The sequence below is a fragment of the Nerophis lumbriciformis genome, linkage group LG23, assembly GCF_033978685.3.
Source record: "Nerophis lumbriciformis linkage group LG23, RoL_Nlum_v2.1, whole genome shotgun sequence".
NCBI lineage: Eukaryota > Metazoa > Chordata > Actinopteri > Syngnathiformes > Syngnathidae > Nerophis > Nerophis lumbriciformis.
Window position 1 is genome coordinate 37213498 of NC_084570.2, and position 19340 is coordinate 37232837.

The following is a 19340-nucleotide window of genomic DNA, read 5'->3' on the forward strand; positions in this document are numbered from 1 at the left end:
CTGCAAAGAGGAATGAGAGAAAGTGCCCAAAGATAGGTGTGCTAAGCTTGTGGCATCGTGTTCAAAAAGACTTGAGGCTAGTGCAGGTGTACCTAATGTTGTGACCAGCGAATAGATGGATAAATACTTTATTGATCCCCCCATAGGGACATTCAGGTGTCCAGTGGCATACAAAACAACCACTTATACAAACAACAATAATAAATACTTCTCAAAGACAACGGAAATAAAATGCACATTTGTTACAGTCTTATGGCCGGAGGAAGAAAATATCTCCTAAACCGTTCCGTTCTACGGTTACTCCTCTGGGCGGCCATGGTGTCATGTAAAGGATGTTTGGGGTTACCTTGCATGAGAGCCCGCATTCTTCTCAAGCACAGCTCCCACAAAGTCCACATTTTCTCCCCGTCACAGAGACACATTTCCTGATCAGCCTGTCCAACCGGTCTGGAGGTCATGCTACCACCCCAACTCCAAAGAAAATGGCACTTGCTCCAACAGACTGATAAAATGTGTGTAACATCGGACTGCTGACATCAATAGATCTAAGCCTCCTCAAGAAGAACAGTCTGCTCTGACCAGTGCATGCTATATTTTTTTGTTTGTCATAAAGAAATACAATCATGTGTGCTTACGGACTGTATCCCTGCAGACTGTATTGATATATATTGATATATAATGTAGGAACCAGAATATTAATAACAGAAAGAAACGACCCTTTTGTGTGAATGAGTGCAAATGAGTGTAAATGGGGGAGGGAGGTTTTTTGAGTTAGTGCACTAATTGTAAGTGTATCTTGTGTTTTTATGTTGATTTAATTTAAAAATATATATATATATATATATATATATATATATATATATTATTTTTTTATTTTTTTATTGTGCCAATCGGTCCACAGACCGGTACCGGGCCGTGGCCTGGTGGTTGGGGACCACTGATCTAGAAGACCGCCTTGTCCACTCCCATGTCCTCTTGGTAGGCAAAATGTAGGGGGTCAATAGCTTGCTCTACCAGTAGTTTGAGCAGACGGGAGTACAAGCCTCTCAAAGGTCTTCGTAAAGACAGACGTTTGTCCCACTTGTCCTTGCATTCTACCGGCCTCACTACCTTGGGGACGGGCGCAAATCCAGTGTGAAGATGGTATGTATAGGTACAGCCAACTCTGATGCACATTCCTTAAGCAGCCTTGGGGTTATTCCATCAGGACCAGCAGACTTCATCCCATGGAGCTTTCTGTCCACATTGAAGGTGGTCACAGCAGCAGCAGCAGCAAAGTGGACAGGGGAGGAGTCAAACCCGTTGTAAAAGCGGCTAAACCTCACCACCCTTCTCTTTGTAGCCAGTCGTACCCCTCCAGACTTAGCGTGAGTTGTTATTCTGCAGTTTCCCCTCCAGTCGCGTCTTGTCCACTCTCTTTGCCTGTCTCAATGTCCTTTAGTTACGTTGGACAGTCCTCGCTTTAGTTCTATCACCTGCCTTAAAAGCTAGTTTATTTTAGTGACGTGCAGTCAGGGGAGGCAGGTGAGGCGGGGCCTCACATGCCATCATGGAAAAAAAAAAATGTAATTATTATATGTATCCAGTGGGGCAGCACGGTGGAGAGGGGTTAGTGCGTCTGCCTCACAATACGAAGGTCCTGAGTTCAATCCCGGGCTCGGGATCTTTCTGTGTGGAGTTTGCATGTTCTCCCCGTGACTGCGTGGGTTCCCTCCGGGTACTCCGGCTTCCTCCCACCTCCAAAGACATGCACCTGGGGATAGGTTGATTGGCAACACTAAATTGGCCCTAGTGTGTGAATGTGAGTGTGAATGTTGTCTATCTGTGTTGGCCCTGCGATGAGGTGGCGACTTGTCCAGGGTGTACCCCGCCTTCCGCCCGATTGTAGCTGAGATAGGCTCCAGAGCCTCCCCGAAGGGAATAAGCGGTAGAAAATGGATGGCTGGATGTATCCAGTGATTATACTATAAAGTTATTTTCTATTTAACTTCACCAGTTTTAGATTATTTTTATTCAAAATCGCTGAATTTTCACATTTGCCGTTCAAATACTGAGAAGAGACTTGCGGTGAGTCACCAACCAGTTGAGGCACGTCACTGAGTTGAGCCTCACCATGGATTGCGCAATGACTCGGCTAACTGCTGGCCTGCTGTGCAGTGAGACCGTATTGCTATATGAATTATATTATACATTTCCATAGTTTAGTTAGCTGAGGTATATAATGTACAGTGTATTTTGTCAACAACTGTATGTGTGTGACGTATTTCTTGTGCAATCATAAAACGGCTGCGAAGACGCACTGGCAGAGGCTCACAGTAATCCCGCCTCATGTAGGTAGAGGGTGCTAGTGATCCCAGGGATCATTTTTGCGACTACTCGGCTGCAGAATAAGTGACAACAAGCAGCAACAGTTAGCATCGTTTATTTTTTCCTCTCGCCTGGACTTTTAACATGGAGGATTACATATCTAAAATAAAACAGTTTTCAAAACTGGACTTTCAGTCGAAGCAGGAGGTAATACTTAAAGGAAGATCTCCATCGAGACAGAGAGACTTTTAAAACTGAAGAAAGATAAGGAAGACTTCTATAAACAAGTTATCAATGCTTTTGTTCAGAAGGAGCGGCGCATGGACTTCATTTATAAGTAAAGGTAAGACCATAATAACGTTTTTTTTATTAAATGTGCTTTTTTGTGTGCTACAGTTTGTATGTGTAAAGTCAAAGTTAAGTTAAAGTACCAATGATTGTCACACACACACTAGGTGTGGTGAAATTTGTCCTCTGCATTTGACCCATTCCCTTGATCACCCCCTGGGAGGTGAGGGGAGCAGTGGGCAGCAGCGGTGCCACGCTCGGGAATCATTTTTGGTGATTTAACCCCCAATTCCAACCCTTGATGCTGAGTGCCAAGCAGGAAAGAATGCTGGTATGAGCTTTTAAACATAACCCGTTAACTGCTGCCAATCAAATGGTGAATAAGATACTCTTTAGGGTTCATATGTTTGTAAATCTGACTGTGATGAAGTCAGTGCCTCACCAGCCATGAACCTCACCGCACGTCACTGGTTTCTTTAGTTTCAAAGTGTGTTCTGTCACTTGTGATCCAAGGTTTAATATTTGGCAAACAGCGGACAGTTCTTTTTGGCACTGCGACATCTGAGCCCACCGGTATATTCCACTCCGTAGACTCAAAGCAGTCTTAGAGCATCACTGGCTTCTGTTGTTCATTGTGCGAATGATCCCCAGACCATGGGCATCCTGATCACTTTGGGCCTATATGCTGGCGTTAGATGAATCAGGTTGTGACAACCATGTGAGAGAATTCCCAAGGAAGATAGTGGGGTGTAATACCGACCACTAGCAGCTCCATATCCTGACAACAGCTCTTCTGTTTCACAGTTATGTGACCGGGATGACACTATTTATTGTTGACAAGCATGGCAAGTCCACCGCAGGCTTCGAGTCTCTGTCCATCCTGATAAGAGAAAAGCCGGTAATGCTAACAGCTGCATGGGGTATGTTGTCATTCAGCCACGAGTCAGACAGAAGGTAAAGACTACAGTCTCGGTAAGATCCATCACACTTCACGGAAGCCTCAAGTTCCTCTGACTTATTTTGAAGTCAGTTGATGTTCCCCATTATTATCGATGGTACAAATGGTTTGTGCCTGTACCTGCTTGCCTTGAGCTTAGCACCGGATCGACAACCTCTGAAGGCCTTCTTGATCTCTCATGCAGGCATGTGATTTGAATCTAATGAAAAAGACTGAAAATAAGCCGGGGGTCTGGGAAAGTTGGCATTTAGACTATTTAGCTATACTGTAGCAAAAGTCATCACATGTCTGCCACAATCATGTGTGTAGGAGCCTAATAGAGAGCCATACTTGAATCCATGTTTATTTTATTATTTGTGAGTGATTGATGTGTGTATGTCAGTGTGCACCCTTTGCAGGTGAAAAGTTACCACGCAGGCCTATAAGGGGCAGGAGTGCGCTGGGCGCATGATTGGCAGTCGGGCACCAGCATACCGTCTTTGACCTCACCTGTCTGTAACCTCGGCTTTATATAGGTTACCATTTATTTTGTTTCCCGAGTATTCAGTTCCTTGATTTTTGTAAATAAAATAATCTACAATCGCGCTGCTGGATCAGTTTGAATTAGTGGATGGATAGCGGGAAAAGGAAGAATACGTGACAAGGATGGCTGTGTATGGTGTGAGTCAGACAAGATGCCCGCGCCCCAAGTGGAACAAACATTTGAATAAAGGGGTTATAGGAACAATCCCTTTCAGTGTTTTATGCCACTTCAATGTGTGTTCTTAAATGTGTATTCCACGTCTTGGTAAACATGGTAAACAACTCAAATTAATGTTTTATCCTGACGCATACATTTGTCCAAACATGGCCAAGTAGTTTCCTGAACGTGGTCTACATTGCTAAAAGAAAAATTGAAAGAAGAGAATCCCTCTGCCATCTTCCACTAGTTTTTAATATATAAATCGCCCGCTTGATAATTCCCTCTTCTCTTCTCTCGCCGTCGTCTGTTGTGATTCTCCTTCCTGGTTGGATGACCCGCCCTATCTTGCCTCTGATTGGCCTGTCCCTAATGTTTTGCCCTAATCTTAACCAATGGTGACTCATCATAGTAAACAACCAATCATGGATGTTCTTATACGTAAACCAACCAATCGTTGATGTTTCATGTATATGTTGTCACCTGCCTGTGGAGTTGCTTCGCTACGTAGCTTCCATTCCATCATTTTTAATGGAAAACCGTAGTTTTTACCACTGGATTATCAAAAACCGTACTCATTACGGGAAAACCGTAGTTGTTGGCAGGTATGGCAAAGAGACGGATCAAGTTGTAAGTCGGAAAAAAATAAAAATATTTCTTTATATTTTTAAAGAAATGGATTTCTGACTATAGATGGAAAAATCACACGCTTGCTCGAGTGTTCGGGTGATCAATCCCACTTGGACTTTGTCGTAGCTGAAGGAGCTCGTCTCTCGAGTACTTAAACATGCACATTTTACAAGCAAAAACAAAAACTTACTTTAAGGACTCGCTGCCAACGTGGTTAGTGCATGAATATATTTCTATAAAGTTTATTTTTGACAGTGTCTGAATAAAAATAGCCGTGATGCTGTTGGTCGTCAAGATATATTTAACGGTGCACATTTATAAAATATACATCAATATGAATATGACCATGGAGAAAATTGCACACCGGAGCATATCTGATATAGCAAGAAGTTAATGTCACCATAGGTCTACTTTAAGAATATAAACCATGTCATGTCAGTCATGGTTTTACAGAAGAGGAAAAAGTCCATTTAAAGAAATAATGTTTGACTTTATTAAAATGCCATAAAAAAGATGAAGGTGATTTGACAGGGTTCAGTTTGTCTCTTCCTGTGGACCATGGAGTCAAAACATGCACTTCACCTGCTCTGATGTTCTCCACACTGCTTAACGTCAAAAGTCCTGCCTGATGTTCTCCTTGTTCTCGTCCCCCTGCTGCTGCTTCAGCTGGCCTATCTCGTTCTCCAGCTGGACGATGGCTCGCTCAATCTCGTAGTTCTTGCTCACCAGGGCCACCCAGCTGGTGGAGGGACACGTTGGTACAAAGGATTTCACATCCACAAAACAACTCCGGACATGACCTACTTGGACTCCAGCTCTCGTAGTTTGGCTCCTCCGGCTAATTGGTCGTTTTTACGCTGCCAATTCAAGTCTTGAATCTGCTTTCTGTGTGCCAGACAACGAGCAGAAACCAGTAACTCCGCCTGAGAGCATCTCCCATGTCGTACGAGCGACCGCTCACCTGAACTTTTGAAGTTCCTTTTGAGCCGTCTCGATCATGAAGGCCAGGTTACTGAAGGAGCGAGAACAAAACCAGTTTGCATTTTTGTGCCAGTCGTCTCAGGACCAATCGTTCTCTTACTCGTTGTAGACTTTCCATGCGTTGGTTCCGTACTGCGACATGAGCTCCAAGTTCTCGATGCGAACCGCCTGGTGCTCCAGCTGGGCCATGGAGTTGTTGACGCACTCCTGCCAAGCGGTTATGTCGTTTTTCTGACCCGAAGAAGGCGCTGGCAGCTCATACCTGCACAGGACAAGACAACATCACCTGAAAACTAAAAGATGCTTAAAACCAAGTACCGTATTTTCCGCACTATAAGGCGCACCTAAAAACCACAAACTTTCTCAAAAGCTGACAGTGCGCCTTATAACCCGGTGCGCTTTATATATGGATAAATATTAAGATTCATTTTCATAAAGTTTAGGTCTCGCAACTACGGTAAACAGCCGCCATCTTTTTTCCCCGTAGAAGAAGCGCGCGGTGCATGCTGGGATATGTGACGTTTCATTTCCATTTGTGTGTTTATGTAAAGACCCCAAAATGGCTCCTATTAAGTGTGTTGTCTGTCTAATTATAAATAATGCAGACGAGGCGTGTTAACTGAGTTCTCAACGTTTACTCACAGCGTGCTCATAACCACATTCGAACTCCCAGCATACAACAACGCTTCTCAGGGCTACCGCGCATGCTCGTAACTATCGTTGCATGCTGGGTAGTGTAGTTGTTATATTTGCTAGCTCATAACAGCACATTGAGAGACACGCTTACGCGCTTAATTCAATACTCGCCGTCATTCCGGGTGGATTGACAAAAGACCTCCAGCCGCTAGATATTGGTGTCAACAGGGCATTCGAAGCTAGACTGCTAACTGCGTGGGAACTTCTCAGGGCTACCGCGCATGCTCGTAACTATCGTTGCATGCTGGGTAGTGTAGTTGTTATATTTGCTAGCTCATAACAGCACATTGAGAGACACGCTTACGCGCTTAATTCAATACTCGCCGTCATTCCGGGTGGATTGACAAAAGACCTCCAGCCGCTAGATATTGGTGTCAACAGGGCATTCGAAGCTAGACTGCTAACTGCGTGGGAACTTCTCAGGGCTACCGCGCATGCTCGTAACTATCGTTACATGCTGGGTAGTGTAGTTGTTATATTTGCTAGCTCATAACAGCACATTGAGAGACACGCTTACGCGCTTAATTCAATACTCGCCGTCATTCCGGGTGGATTGACAAAAGACCTCCAGCCGCTAGATATTGGTGTCAACAGGGCATTCGAAGCTAAACTGCTAACTGCGTGGGAACAATGGAAGACAGAAGGCGAACACACCTTCACTAAGACGAGGAGGCAGCGCCAGACGACGCCAACATCTGCCAGTGGATCGTAAATTTGCCCAACTTTTCACTTCGGACACCGAAGACGAAGGATTTACGAATGAAGAATAACTTCAGAAAGTGAGCGCTATGTTTATTTTGTGTGTTGTGACATTAACGTTCGAGCAACATTATGTTGCTATTGCTCTGCACTATTTTGAATTTTACTATGTTTGTGATTGCACATTTGCGTACATTTTGGGAGTGAACAGAGTTGTTAGAACGCTGGTTTTTAATATATTATTAAAGTTTGACTGACCTATCTGACTGTTTTTTTGACATTCCCTTTAGCGCAGCGTAGGCGCGGCTTATAGTCCGGGGCGGCTTATTGGTGGACAAAGTTATGAAATATGTAATTCATTGAAGGTGCGGCTAATAATCCGGTGCGCCTTATAGTGCGGAAAATACGGTAGGTACTTTTGACAGAGCTCCATGGGTACTACCAGGATTGTACAGTATACCGATACTAATGAATTCAAAAAGGTTTGATACTGCCCTTTGAAAAACACTGGTCTTTTTTATTTATAATGGACATGAAGTTGTGCCGTGGTGACATTGCTGAGCACATGCGATTCCGCACACACACAGAGCACTTACAAGCAGACACGGTGTGGAGACAGAAGAGGGCGAACGGACGTATTTTGGCTTTTAAACTAACGATAAAATAGAGATGGGCGATATGGCAAAAAAACATGATCACAATTTTTTCATATCATCCGATCTCGATTACCGTAATATCACTTTTTTATTTTTTTATTTATTAAAGTCGGATTACAGCGAGTACTGTGTACTGCTGCAGTATCTTGTAACAGACATTTCCACCATGTTTGATGTGTAATACATGCTAACAGCTGACAACTGTTACTTTGTTCATTTATATAATTGTGTTTACTAGAGGTGTAACAGTACAGGTAACCCATGCTACATGCTACCTGGTTTTAGGGCCACGGTTTGGCTTCTTTTTCACTACATTGAGTGGGGGTAAAGAAAACTACTTTTTTTCTCTCTCAAAGTTTTGTGTTTTTTGCTTGTCACCCCAAACCTTCTGTACTAGAAGACTTTTACTTCAAGTGAACATTTACTAAACACTTTTAAATGGTAAATGATTATTTGTGTTCTTTAATAACTTGTATACATCAGTGCTTCTCACTAGTGCTTCTATTTCTTATTTGTATTCTTTAATGACTTGTATCCATCAGTGCTATTTATTATTATTTATATTCTTTAATGACTTGTGTATATATCAGTGCTTCTCACCAGTGTTTTATTTATTATGTGTTATTTGTGTTCTTTAATGACTTGCAGTGCAGTTTGAATTTGAGGTACTGTATTTTTCGGACTATAAGTCGCAGTTTTTTTCATAGTTTGGCCGGAGTGACTTGTGTGTGAAATTATTAACACATTACCGTAAAATATAAAATAATATTATCTAATTCACAGAAGAGACGAAGCAAATGTGCATTGTGGGTCATGGGATGCTAACTGCTATATGCTACTGCCGTAGCTATTAAAATGGATCAATTATAAAAAACTGAGAAGGGCTGAACTAAAATGGCACCAAAAAGTAAATCATATACTGCAGATTACAAGCTGGACGTAGTGAAATATGCACCAGAAAACGGCGATCGAGCAGCAGAAAGAAAGGACCCTACCGGCGCATACCAGGAGCGACAGCGAGGAAGAAGAATTCATGGGATTTAGCGATTAGGAGTGACAGATTGTTTGGTAAACGTATAGCCTGTTCTATATGTTATAGTTATTTGAATGACTCTTACCATAATATGTTGCGTTAACATACCAGGCACGTTCTCAGTTGGTTATTTATGCGTCATATAACGTACACTTATTCAGCCTGTTGTTCACTATTCTTTATTTATTTTAAATTGCCTTTCAAATGTCTATTCTTGGTGTTGGATTTTATCAAATAAATTTCCCCAAAAAATGCGACTTATACTCCAGTGCGACATATATATGTTTTTTTCCTTCTTTATTATGCATTTTCGGCCGGTGCGATTTATACTCCGGAGCGATTTATAATCCGAAAAATACGGTACTGTAAAATACACTTAAAACACGTTTAATGATTATGTCAGAAACACAATGTTTTTTTATCCACCAACAAACAAACAAAACACAAAGTGTCTGCAGAGTTTTTTAAGTATTGAATTTTCCGGACTATAAGGCGCACTTAAAATCCTTTTTTTCCCTCAAAACTCGACAGTGCGCCTTATAACTCAGCGCGCCTAATGTCAGTAATAATTCTGGTTGTGCTTACCGACCTCAAAGCAATTTTATTTGGTACATGGTGTAATGATAAGTGTGACCAGTAGATGGTAGTCACACATAAGAGATACGTGTAGACTGCAATACGATGGCAATATGACTCAAGTAAACGCCACCAACACTTTATTTGTTCCATTGAACATATAGAGCATTACATGTGGCGCTCAAGAATCTGTCAAAATGTTTTAGTACGACTTTGGTAAGCTATGAAACCTCACTGCTTGATGGATTGTACTGTGCTTCAACATTGGAGTATTACTATGGTGTGTGTATAAGGTAAAACCTTATCTGGCATTTTGGTTCACAAAATTATGCAAAAGTAACTTTTCTTACCTCTGGTACCTGCTGATCTCTATTTGGAATTTGCATAGGTCCTGAAAAATTGCGCGCGTCCGCTTTTGTAGTCCGTGCCGACTCCGCAGTTGATAAGCCTCTTCTTTTTCTCTATCTTCTCATTATTGGACATTCATCCTCCGCTGTTGCCATTTCTAATATAAAGTAGTGTGAAGTTCTTACTTATATCTGTCAGTAAACTCACCATGAAAGCACTAAAACATACCGGTGTAGTGAGTTTACATTATTCACCCAAGGAACTTTAGTTATTAGAGAGTTCCGGTCGGACAGTTTTTCATGTGACACGTTTCCGGTGTTGTTGTTTCCGGATGAGGAGATGCAGCTCTGTTATTGATTGAAGCAAAGTCTGAATGTCATTAAAACAGTTAGCGCCATCTTTTGACACTTCTTCCATCCCGTCCTTGCACGCTACACCGCTACAACAAAGATGACAGGGAGAAGACGCTGTCGAAGGTGAGACACGTAAATAAGACCGCTTACAAAACGGTGCATCCTGAAGCGACTGTCAGAAAGTGACTTGAAGATGATCTGTAAAACATCATCTATGCAACATTTTGAGCAAAGAACCACCTTTACATGTTATGTAGACCACAAGGAAGTCTTTTACATTTAGAAAAAAACAAAAATAATATGACTCCTTTAATGCGGCCTATAATCCAGTGCGCCTTTTGTATGAAAATAAACCTGACTAGACCCATTCATCGGCAGTGCGCCTTATAATCCGGTGCGCCCTATGGTCCGGAAAATATGACATGTTATATAACTTATGCAGAAATTGGGGGATTTTCTCTGCCCCCCCCCTGCCTGAGTCAGCATCTGAAATCCATGGTTCATACCCCTGACCCCTACATGCAAAGAGTCACGGGAACACGCTAAATCTAACAATAGGGATAAAAAGTAAGGCGAGGGGGTAGGTCTGGGCGATATGGCCTTTTTTAATATTGCGATATATTAAGGCCATATCGCGATACACGATATATATCTCGATATTTTGCCTTAGCCTTGAATGAACACTTGATGCATATAATCACAGCAGTATGATGATTCTATGTGTCTATATTAAAACATTCTTCTTCATACTGCATTAATGTATGCTACTTTTAAACTTTCATGCAGAGAAGGAAATCACAACTAAAAAAATCACTATTTTTTTCATACGGTGTTGATCTGGAAATGTTTGCCTCGGCATTTTGATGGTGTGGGCTGTGGCACCGAACGGAGATGTTGACATGCGGAGTAAGCACTGTTCATTCTCTAGCAGGTCACTTTTCAAATGATGCTACATATTAGCAGTAATGCTACATTTATACATTTTGCCCCACACTTCACAAATTACGGTTGTCTGTTCGACATATTCCCACTGGAAGCCAAACCACCGCCAGACGATGGACCCCCTGCTGTTTTTTGGGGGAATTAATTATTCCTTCATTTGTTACCAGATTCGCACCTTCTCTCTCTCGTATTACCACTTGCACGGCTGCGCTAGCATCACAGCTAACGTTAGCCATGCTGTTACCGCTTTGCTGCGCGAGGGCGTATACGTATGTGAGGTATGACGTGACGGTATGTGACGTGTCTGTCTGTGAGAAGGAGACACAGGAAAGAGCGAGGAGAGCCTGTAGTGTAATGCCAGCAGCTAAAAGCAACTGCGTGAGAACGCATACTCCAATATCACCATATAGTCATATTCTATATCGCACAGAGACAAACCCGCGATATATCGCGTATATCGCCCAGCCCTACGAGGGGGTGTACTGGCACTGGCCCTTATTATATAAGTGAGGAGGAGCAGGCAGCAGCTCACACATTCTCATACTTTCTATAACATCCAGAAAAAAATGTCTCTACGTGAAGGAGCACAGAATTGTTTTTATTTACCGCATTTTCTGGACCGTAGGGCGCACCGGATTATAAGGCGCACTGCCGATGAGCGGGTCTATTCAGGTCTTTTTTATACAAAAGGCGCTCCAGATTATAAGGTGCATTAAAGGGGTCATATTATGATTTTTTTCTAAATGTAAAATACTTCCTTGTGGTCTACATAACATGTAATGGTGGTTCTTTGGTCAAAATGTCGCACAATGTTTGACAGATAATCTTTAAGTCGCTTTCTGACTCACCTTTGACAGCGTCTTCTCCCCGTCATATTTGTTATAGCGGTGTAGCATGCAAGAACGGGAGTGGAAGAAGTGTCAAAAGATGGAGCTAACTGTTTTAATGACATTCAGACTTTGCTTCAATCAATAACGGAGCTGCATCTCCTCATCCGTGGCTCACTAGTGCAACAACGCCAGAAATGTGTCCCGTGAAAAACCATCCTACCGTAACTCTCTAATAACTAAAGTTCTGTGGGTGAATAATGTAAAATCACTACACCGATATGTTTTAGCGCTTCCATAGTGAGATATACAGTACGTTAGAACTTTACACTACTTTATATTAGAAATGGCAACAGCGGAGGATGAATGTCCCATAACAAGCAGATAGAGAAAAAGAAGAAGCTTATCGACTACGGAATCGGCACGGACTACCGTACATGCGCGCACATTTTCAGGACTTATGCAGTTCCCAAATACACATCGGCAGGTACCAGAAGGTAAGAAAAGTTGCTATTGCATAATATTGTGAAGCAAAAGGTCATATAATATGTTTGTTTATGGGTGCCATTTTTCGGTCCTTATACACACACCATAGTAATACTTGTATCTCTGACTACGTAATGGGCCGACAATCCAAGCTGTGCGGCTTCAAAGTCCTACTAAAACAATTTGACAGATTTTTGAGCGCCGTGTGTAATGTTCTTTATTTTCAATGGAACATTTAAAGTTTTGATATTTATTGGCGTCATCTTGCAGTCTCCACGCATCTCTTGTGTGACTGCCATCTACTGGTCATACTCATCATTTTACCATGTACCAACTAAAATAGCTTTGAGGTTGGTAAGCACAACCACAATTATTCCGTACATTAGGCGCACCGGGTTATAAGGCGCACTGTCCATATTTGAGAAAATGAAAGGATTTTAAGCGCGCCTTATAGTCCGAAAAATACGGTAAATGTTTAAATATTCCTCACGAGGAAACCTTACAATAATGAAACCCAGAAACTGTTCTAAAATGTAATAGATGTGAGTTTTAGGATGTAGAGAAATGTCATATTTTTACCAATTCTCCCAGGATATGTTCCATATTTTGAAATGCAAATGTTGAGGTTTCTCTTGGACACACATAAGAAAAGTTTTTTATGTTTTTTGATGCTTAATTAAACAACATTAAAACATGTTGCTACTGGTCCCTAAACAATAATGTTCAACAACAACAACTTAAAGCCTTGTTTACTGACATATAATGTTCATGTTTAAGTAACTTTTACTGCTAATCAAAATCGGTTATTGGTCTACTTAATGACTAATACTCGGTATCGGCCCTGAAAAAAACATATCGGTCGATCTGTAATTTAGAACAAGACAAACATTCTTAAAAACAACATCTGGAACTCACCTCTTCATGCTCAGGAGGTCCATGGGCTGCCGAGAAGACAGGCGCTCAAATTCATTCTTCATGATCTCGGTCTGGAGGACGACAAGATTTTACCACTTTGTTCGACGCCATACCCTTTGGGAGCGCAGTCCCCAAGTTTCCAAAGTTTGTCACCTCGAAAGCGGCGAAGTCGGGCGTGGTCAGGTAGCTCAGGTAGTTCTTGGTTGGTCTGTATCTTCTGGTTTCCTCCTCCACTAATGCTAAAGCCTGCAGAAGTGTTACGAAGCGTGTTAACCCACCAACAACAAACCATGCTCGCCAATAGGTAAGGTATGTAACTACCGGCTCCTGACCTATACTTATCGCCGTGGCAGCGGCGCCTCGTGACCGCTAAGATCATGGCCGTTTGCGAAATGCGTCATTATTTGACAAATTGAAGAGGTTCAGAGGAGTTCACTATACCCGAAGATACGTTTTAGTCTCTACTTATAGTTTTTAATGTTTGTATACATATGAGTCCTCCTTATCCTGAAATATGACGCCTTGGATCATGGTTTTTGTGCGTACCTAAAATGTCTGTGTGAGGCGGCAGCTGAGAAAATCCACAAAAATTTCAACATTTCATCCAGAAAACTCCACTATTGTCAGATAATACCAAACTAATACACAATTATTTGCTATAAATAGCTTTTTTTTATGTTTTTTAAATCATTCAGTTTTTATTAAAACGGTATGTCGATACCTTGACACTGTCGTAATGACAACACTGCATGGAATTATTTTAATTAAACCCCTTTAAGGCGGTTCTTCTCAAATAGTAGGGCATGTGTGGCCTCGGGAACATGCTTTATCAGTATCATCAAAGCTGTGCACTACAAAACGTGCTCATTGCAGCCATTAATACTGACTTCCTCATTTTGAAAATATATTTTTTATAAATCAGCACAAATTGTTTTACTCATTTTTGCTTTGTAGGTTAAAGTGTTTTATATATTGTGCTCCTGAATTAATATTGCAGATCAATTTGGATTTATTATATTTACTTAATTTTACTTTTCAGTATCAAACGGTTCAAGTCAATTTTTTTTCTATTTCCGGAAAAAAAATGGTTGCACTTTAAATCTTTTCTGTTACAGATTTTAAATTGCTTTACTAAAGTTATGGTTTGTTGTAAGTTGATCTGTATTTATTTTGTTTTCTTTAATGTTAATAAGAATACAATGTTACGCAGAGGTGTACTTATAACAATTTTACAGGCAAATGATACTATTTATAGGCTGTGGAGAGAAGGGTGGGGGCGCGGAATGTTTACCGTATTTTCCGCACTATAAGGCGCACCTAAAAACCACACATTTTCTCAAAAGCTGACAGTGCGCCTTATAACCCGGTGCGCTTTATTACGATTCATTTTCATAAAGTTTCGATCTCGCAACTTCGGTAAACAGCCGCCATCTTTTTTCCCGGTAGAACAGGAAGCGCTTCTTCTTCTACGCAAGCAACCGCCAAGGAAAGCACCCGCCCCCATAGAACAGGAAGCGCTTCTTCTTCTACTGTAAGCAACCACCCGCCCCCGGAAGAAGAAGAAAAAACGCGCGGATATCACCGTACGTTTCATTTCCTGTTTACATCTGTAAAGACCACAAAATGGCTCCTACTAAGCGACAAGGATCCGGTTCATAAAAAGACGCAATCTCTCCATCCGCACATGGATTACTACCGTATTTCACAGCAACTGATATTCCTGTGAACCGCACTGTGGAACGGGAGCACGTACGGTGAATATTCGCACCACAGGGAATGAGAAGTCATCCTTCACTGTGGTTCTAGCTTGCCATGCTAACTTCCACCCATGGTGATATTCAAAAGGAAGACCTTGCCAAAAGAGACCTTTCCATCCGGCGTCATCATAAAAGCTAACTCGAAGGGATGGATGGATGAAGAAAAGATGAGCGAGTGGTTAAGGGAAGTTTACGCGAAGAGGCCGGGTGGCTTTTTTCACACAGCTCCGAAGGCGAACACACCTTCACTAAGACGGGCAGACAGCGCCGGACGACATACGCCAACATTTGCCAGTGGATCGTAAATGCCTGGGCAGATATTTCGGTCACAACTGTGGTCCGAGCTTTCCGGAAGGCAGGATTCACAGAACAACAGCGACACTGACTCCGATGACTTCGACGAGACGGAACCGGCCATTTTGGATACCACGCTTGCGCAACTTTTCAATTCGGACACCGAAGACGAAGAATTCGAAGGATTTACGAATGAAGAATAACTTCAGAAGGTGAGCGCTATGTTTATTTTGTGTGTTGTGACATTAACGTTCGAGCAACATTATGTTGCTATTGCTCTACACCATTTTGAATTTTACTATGTTTGTGATTGCACATTTGCGTACATTTTGGGGCAGAGTTGTTAGAACGCTGGTTTTCAATATATTATTAAAGTTTGACTGAACTATCTGACTGTTTTTTTGACATTCCCTTTAGCGCAGCGTAGGCGCGGCTTATAATCCGGGGCGGCTTATTGGTGGACAAAGTTATGAAATATGTAATTCATTGAAGGTGCGGCTAATAATCCGGTGCGCCTTATAGTGCGGAAAATACGGTACTTCTTCCTCGGGGCGTAACAGATTTTAACTGAGATGCACTGCTTTGAGGTATCATTTGTAGACACCTGTATTGAAAAATTCGAAGTTTTAAATGAATTATTTAGAAACAATGCAAAGTATTTTTTTAGATAGCCATTTCAAAAAGGTATCATCTGTGGACAACCCTTTTGGAAAATTCCAGATAATGTGTTCTATTTTCTCTTGATTGAAACGTCTCTAGTTAACTAAATACAATAGTAATACATTAATCAAGGGTTTTATTTTGTCATTAAGTGGTTTTCTGTGGGTTACTGACATATTCAAATTACTTTTTATTTAATGTATTAACGCAACATTTGGCCTATCGCAATGGTTCGAGTAGCATTGGTTAAGTTTTGATCTGAGGTCTTTAAAAAGACATAAATGCTTTGAGATATTTTGCATTTTTGTCACGTATCTACTTGTAGCTAGCACATGCGGCTATTAGCATGTTAGCTCTTCTACACGCTTTATTTACTCACCGCTTCTCGAACACCGGTCGCATCGTAACCTTGGTCGAAATACGGTAACGCATCAACAAACACTTCACCCGCAACCGAGGCAGTTCCAGCCATAATACTAATAACTTAAGAAAATTACGTTTCTCTCCTTCAACGTAGCCGCTTTTTTTTGTTAGTACAACAGTGAACTGCGAGGGTGTTCATTTCCGGGTTTCTTCTTCTTTGGTGTCGAGGCCGCTGTGGCCAGTGAAGACGCACTGCTGTCAGCTAGCGGTGGCAGGTTGGAATGCGCAATGGAGTGCTTAGTTTTGGAGTCTGATGCCCCCATATGGATGTGAATTTGTGTATTTATTACGAAAGCTTTTTTGACACTGAATTTATGTAACTGAGTTTTTGCAGTTGAATTTTGTTAACTGAATTGTTTGACATCAAATTAGGCTGACAATGCAGCTTAGATAGGCTCCAGCACCCCCCGCGACCCCAAAAAGGGACAAGCGGTAGTAAATGGATGGATGGAATTTCGTTTAAAAAAAATCTGTCTTTTAAAATTCATCCATCCCTCCATCCATTTTCTACCACTTGTCATTATAAAAAAAATCAGTCTAAAAAATAAGTGTATAAAAATTCAATGTACAAAAACCACGTGTTTTAAAATTCAGTGTATAAAATTCAGTCTAAAAAACAAGTGTAAAAAAACGTTGTTTTTTTTAAAATTCCGTGTAAAAAAAATTCAATCTAAAAAAATAAGTGTATAAAAATTCAATGTAAAAAAAACACGTGTTTTAAAATTCAGTGTATAAAATTCAGTCTAAAAAACAAGTGTAAAAAAACGTTGTTTTTTTTTAAATTCCGTGTAAAAAAATTCAATCTAAAAAAATAAGTGTAAAATTCAGTACAAAAAAATGGATAAAATTCAGTGTAAAATACATTCAGTGCATCAAAAATTAGTATTGGAAAAACAAATCAGTGTAGAATTCAGTACAAACAAATTCAGTGTAAAAAAAAATGTTGTGTATAAAAATGAAGTTATAAAAATAAGTGTATAAAAATTCCTTGTAAAAAATATTGTGTTTTAAAATTCCGTGTAAAAAAAATATTCAATATAAACAAATTCAGTGTAGAGCTGGGCGATATGGCCTTTTATTAATATCTCGATATTTTTAAGCCATCTCACGATACGCGATATATATCTCGATATTTTGCCTTAGCCTTGAATGAACACTTGATGCATATAATCACAGCAGTATGATGATTCTATGTGTCTACATTAAAACATTCTTCTTCATACTGCATTAATATATGCTCATTTTAAACTTTCATGCAGAGAGAGAAATCACAACTGAGTCAACTTACCAAAACTGTATTTATTAAACAGTTATTAAGCAGTGGCACAAACATTCATGTCATTTCCAAAACAGAACGTGCAAGATTGTCAGAGACATTTTAAAACAAGCTATTAGTGCACTTTTGTGCATGATGTCACTAAAATTACATATCAAAACAACACTAAATTAAAGTGCACTTTTTGTACAGAACGCCACTACAATAGTTAAAAACAAATAAAGTTTACTTTTGTGCATGATGTCACACAAGATATTTCTATAACTGTCAAATAAAAATAAGCTGCATAATAGGAAATGAAATAGTGTATGTCCTTCACTATGTGGTAGGTTCCTGCGGACGTTATCTCCTTCTGTTGTTGACTATTTTATCGATATATCGCACAGCCCTAATTCAGTGTATAAACATTTTGTGTAAAAAACATTCAGTGTATCAAAAATTAGTCTAAAACATTCAGTGTAAAATTCCGTACAAAAAAATTCAGTATAAAACAATATCAGTGTATAAAAATTCAATGTAAAAAGAAATTCAGTGTATCAGAAATTAGTATTTTAAAAAATCAGTGTAAAATTCAGTACAGAAAAATTCAGTGTAAAAACAATTCTGTGTATAAAAATTCTGTGTTTTAAAAATAACTGTATAAAAATTAATTCTAAAAATATTATGTGTTTTAAAATTCCATGTAAATAGAATTAAGTCTTTTAAAAATTTGTCAATAAAAATTTGATGTAAAATTCAGTACAAAAAAATTCAGTATGAAAAAACTTCAGTGTCTAAAAATTCAGTGTCGGAAAATGTTCTGCTTGAAAAAGCAAGACTCACTTCCAGTAAATTAAGACTGAAACACTCGATCCTGTCTCAGAACCAGCAAATGAGGTGTCAAGTTTGAAGTCACGTGATCTGTAAATGGAATAGCGGTAAGTTGGTAACAACTAATATATAATTATTATTTATTAATGAAAGCAATTCATATGACCTTATTTAAAGACTTTTTGGAGAATTTTGCTTACTCAAAACTCTTTATATAGGACAAAAACACATATTTGTTTTCTTTTTTTAATGCATTATAATTAGTAAATAAATGCTAGGAAAAGTCAGCTTAGAGTGGAGCATATATGGGAGTGCCTCTTTAAAAAAACATCCAAAAACGTTTTATATACACGCTGTAAGTATACATGTAACATTCATAAGAACATGTAATTTTGACGTATTTTGATCATTTTCATTAATTTCACTAACGAATCACAACAATCGCTGTTTCCTTCAACAACGACAACACTACTAATCACTTACTGTACAATGTCGGCTCTCACTGGGATGCTGACTGACTTTATAGGATCTATTTTCTGTCAAAATGTCAATTAAAGTGATGACATCACTTAAATGTAATTAAAGCAAAATTAAAAACAATGTCCCGCCCCCTGACTTCCGGTCTTTGTCACACTTTCTGTGATCTATGATCACTGATTTTAATTTTCATCCGATACCAAGTCAAATCCAGGCCGATACCGATACTTTGTGCAAATATACCTCATGTGTCCGCTAACATTTTTTAA

General features: G+C 40.1%; 1 protein-coding gene across 1 annotated transcript; it reads right to left on the minus strand.

The window, feature by feature from the left end:
• Positions 1 to 5331: 5331 nt before the first annotated feature.
• On the minus strand, positions 5332 to 16690 carry bcas2 (BCAS2 pre-mRNA processing factor). Its single transcript, XM_061985395.2, has 7 exons — positions 16465 to 16690; positions 13528 to 13620; positions 13375 to 13445; positions 5944 to 6105; positions 5824 to 5874; positions 5667 to 5747; positions 5332 to 5601 (listed from the first exon to the last, which is right to left on the minus strand). Exons 1-7 carry the CDS (start codon positions 16555 to 16557, stop codon positions 5475 to 5477), a joined length of 678 nt encoding a protein of 225 aa, XP_061841379.1. The 5' UTR covers positions 16558 to 16690; the 3' UTR covers positions 5332 to 5474.
• Positions 16691 to 19340: the final 2650 nt, after the last annotated feature.

Excerpts from the sequence above, each read along its gene's own strand:
- bcas2 (XM_061985395.2), bottom strand. The coding sequence starts at position 16,557 with ATGGCTGGAACTGCCTCGGTTGCGGGTGAAGTGTTTGTTGATGCGTTA. Across the intron at positions 13,621-16,464 it reads CGACCGGTGTTCGAGAAGCG|GCTTTAGCATTAGTGGAGGA; the intron begins GTGAGTAAATAA and ends ACACTTCTGCAG. Across the intron at positions 6,106-13,374 it reads GACCTCCTGAGCATGAAGAG|GTATGAGCTGCCAGCGCCTT; the intron begins GTGAGTTCCAGA and ends TGTCCTGTGCAG.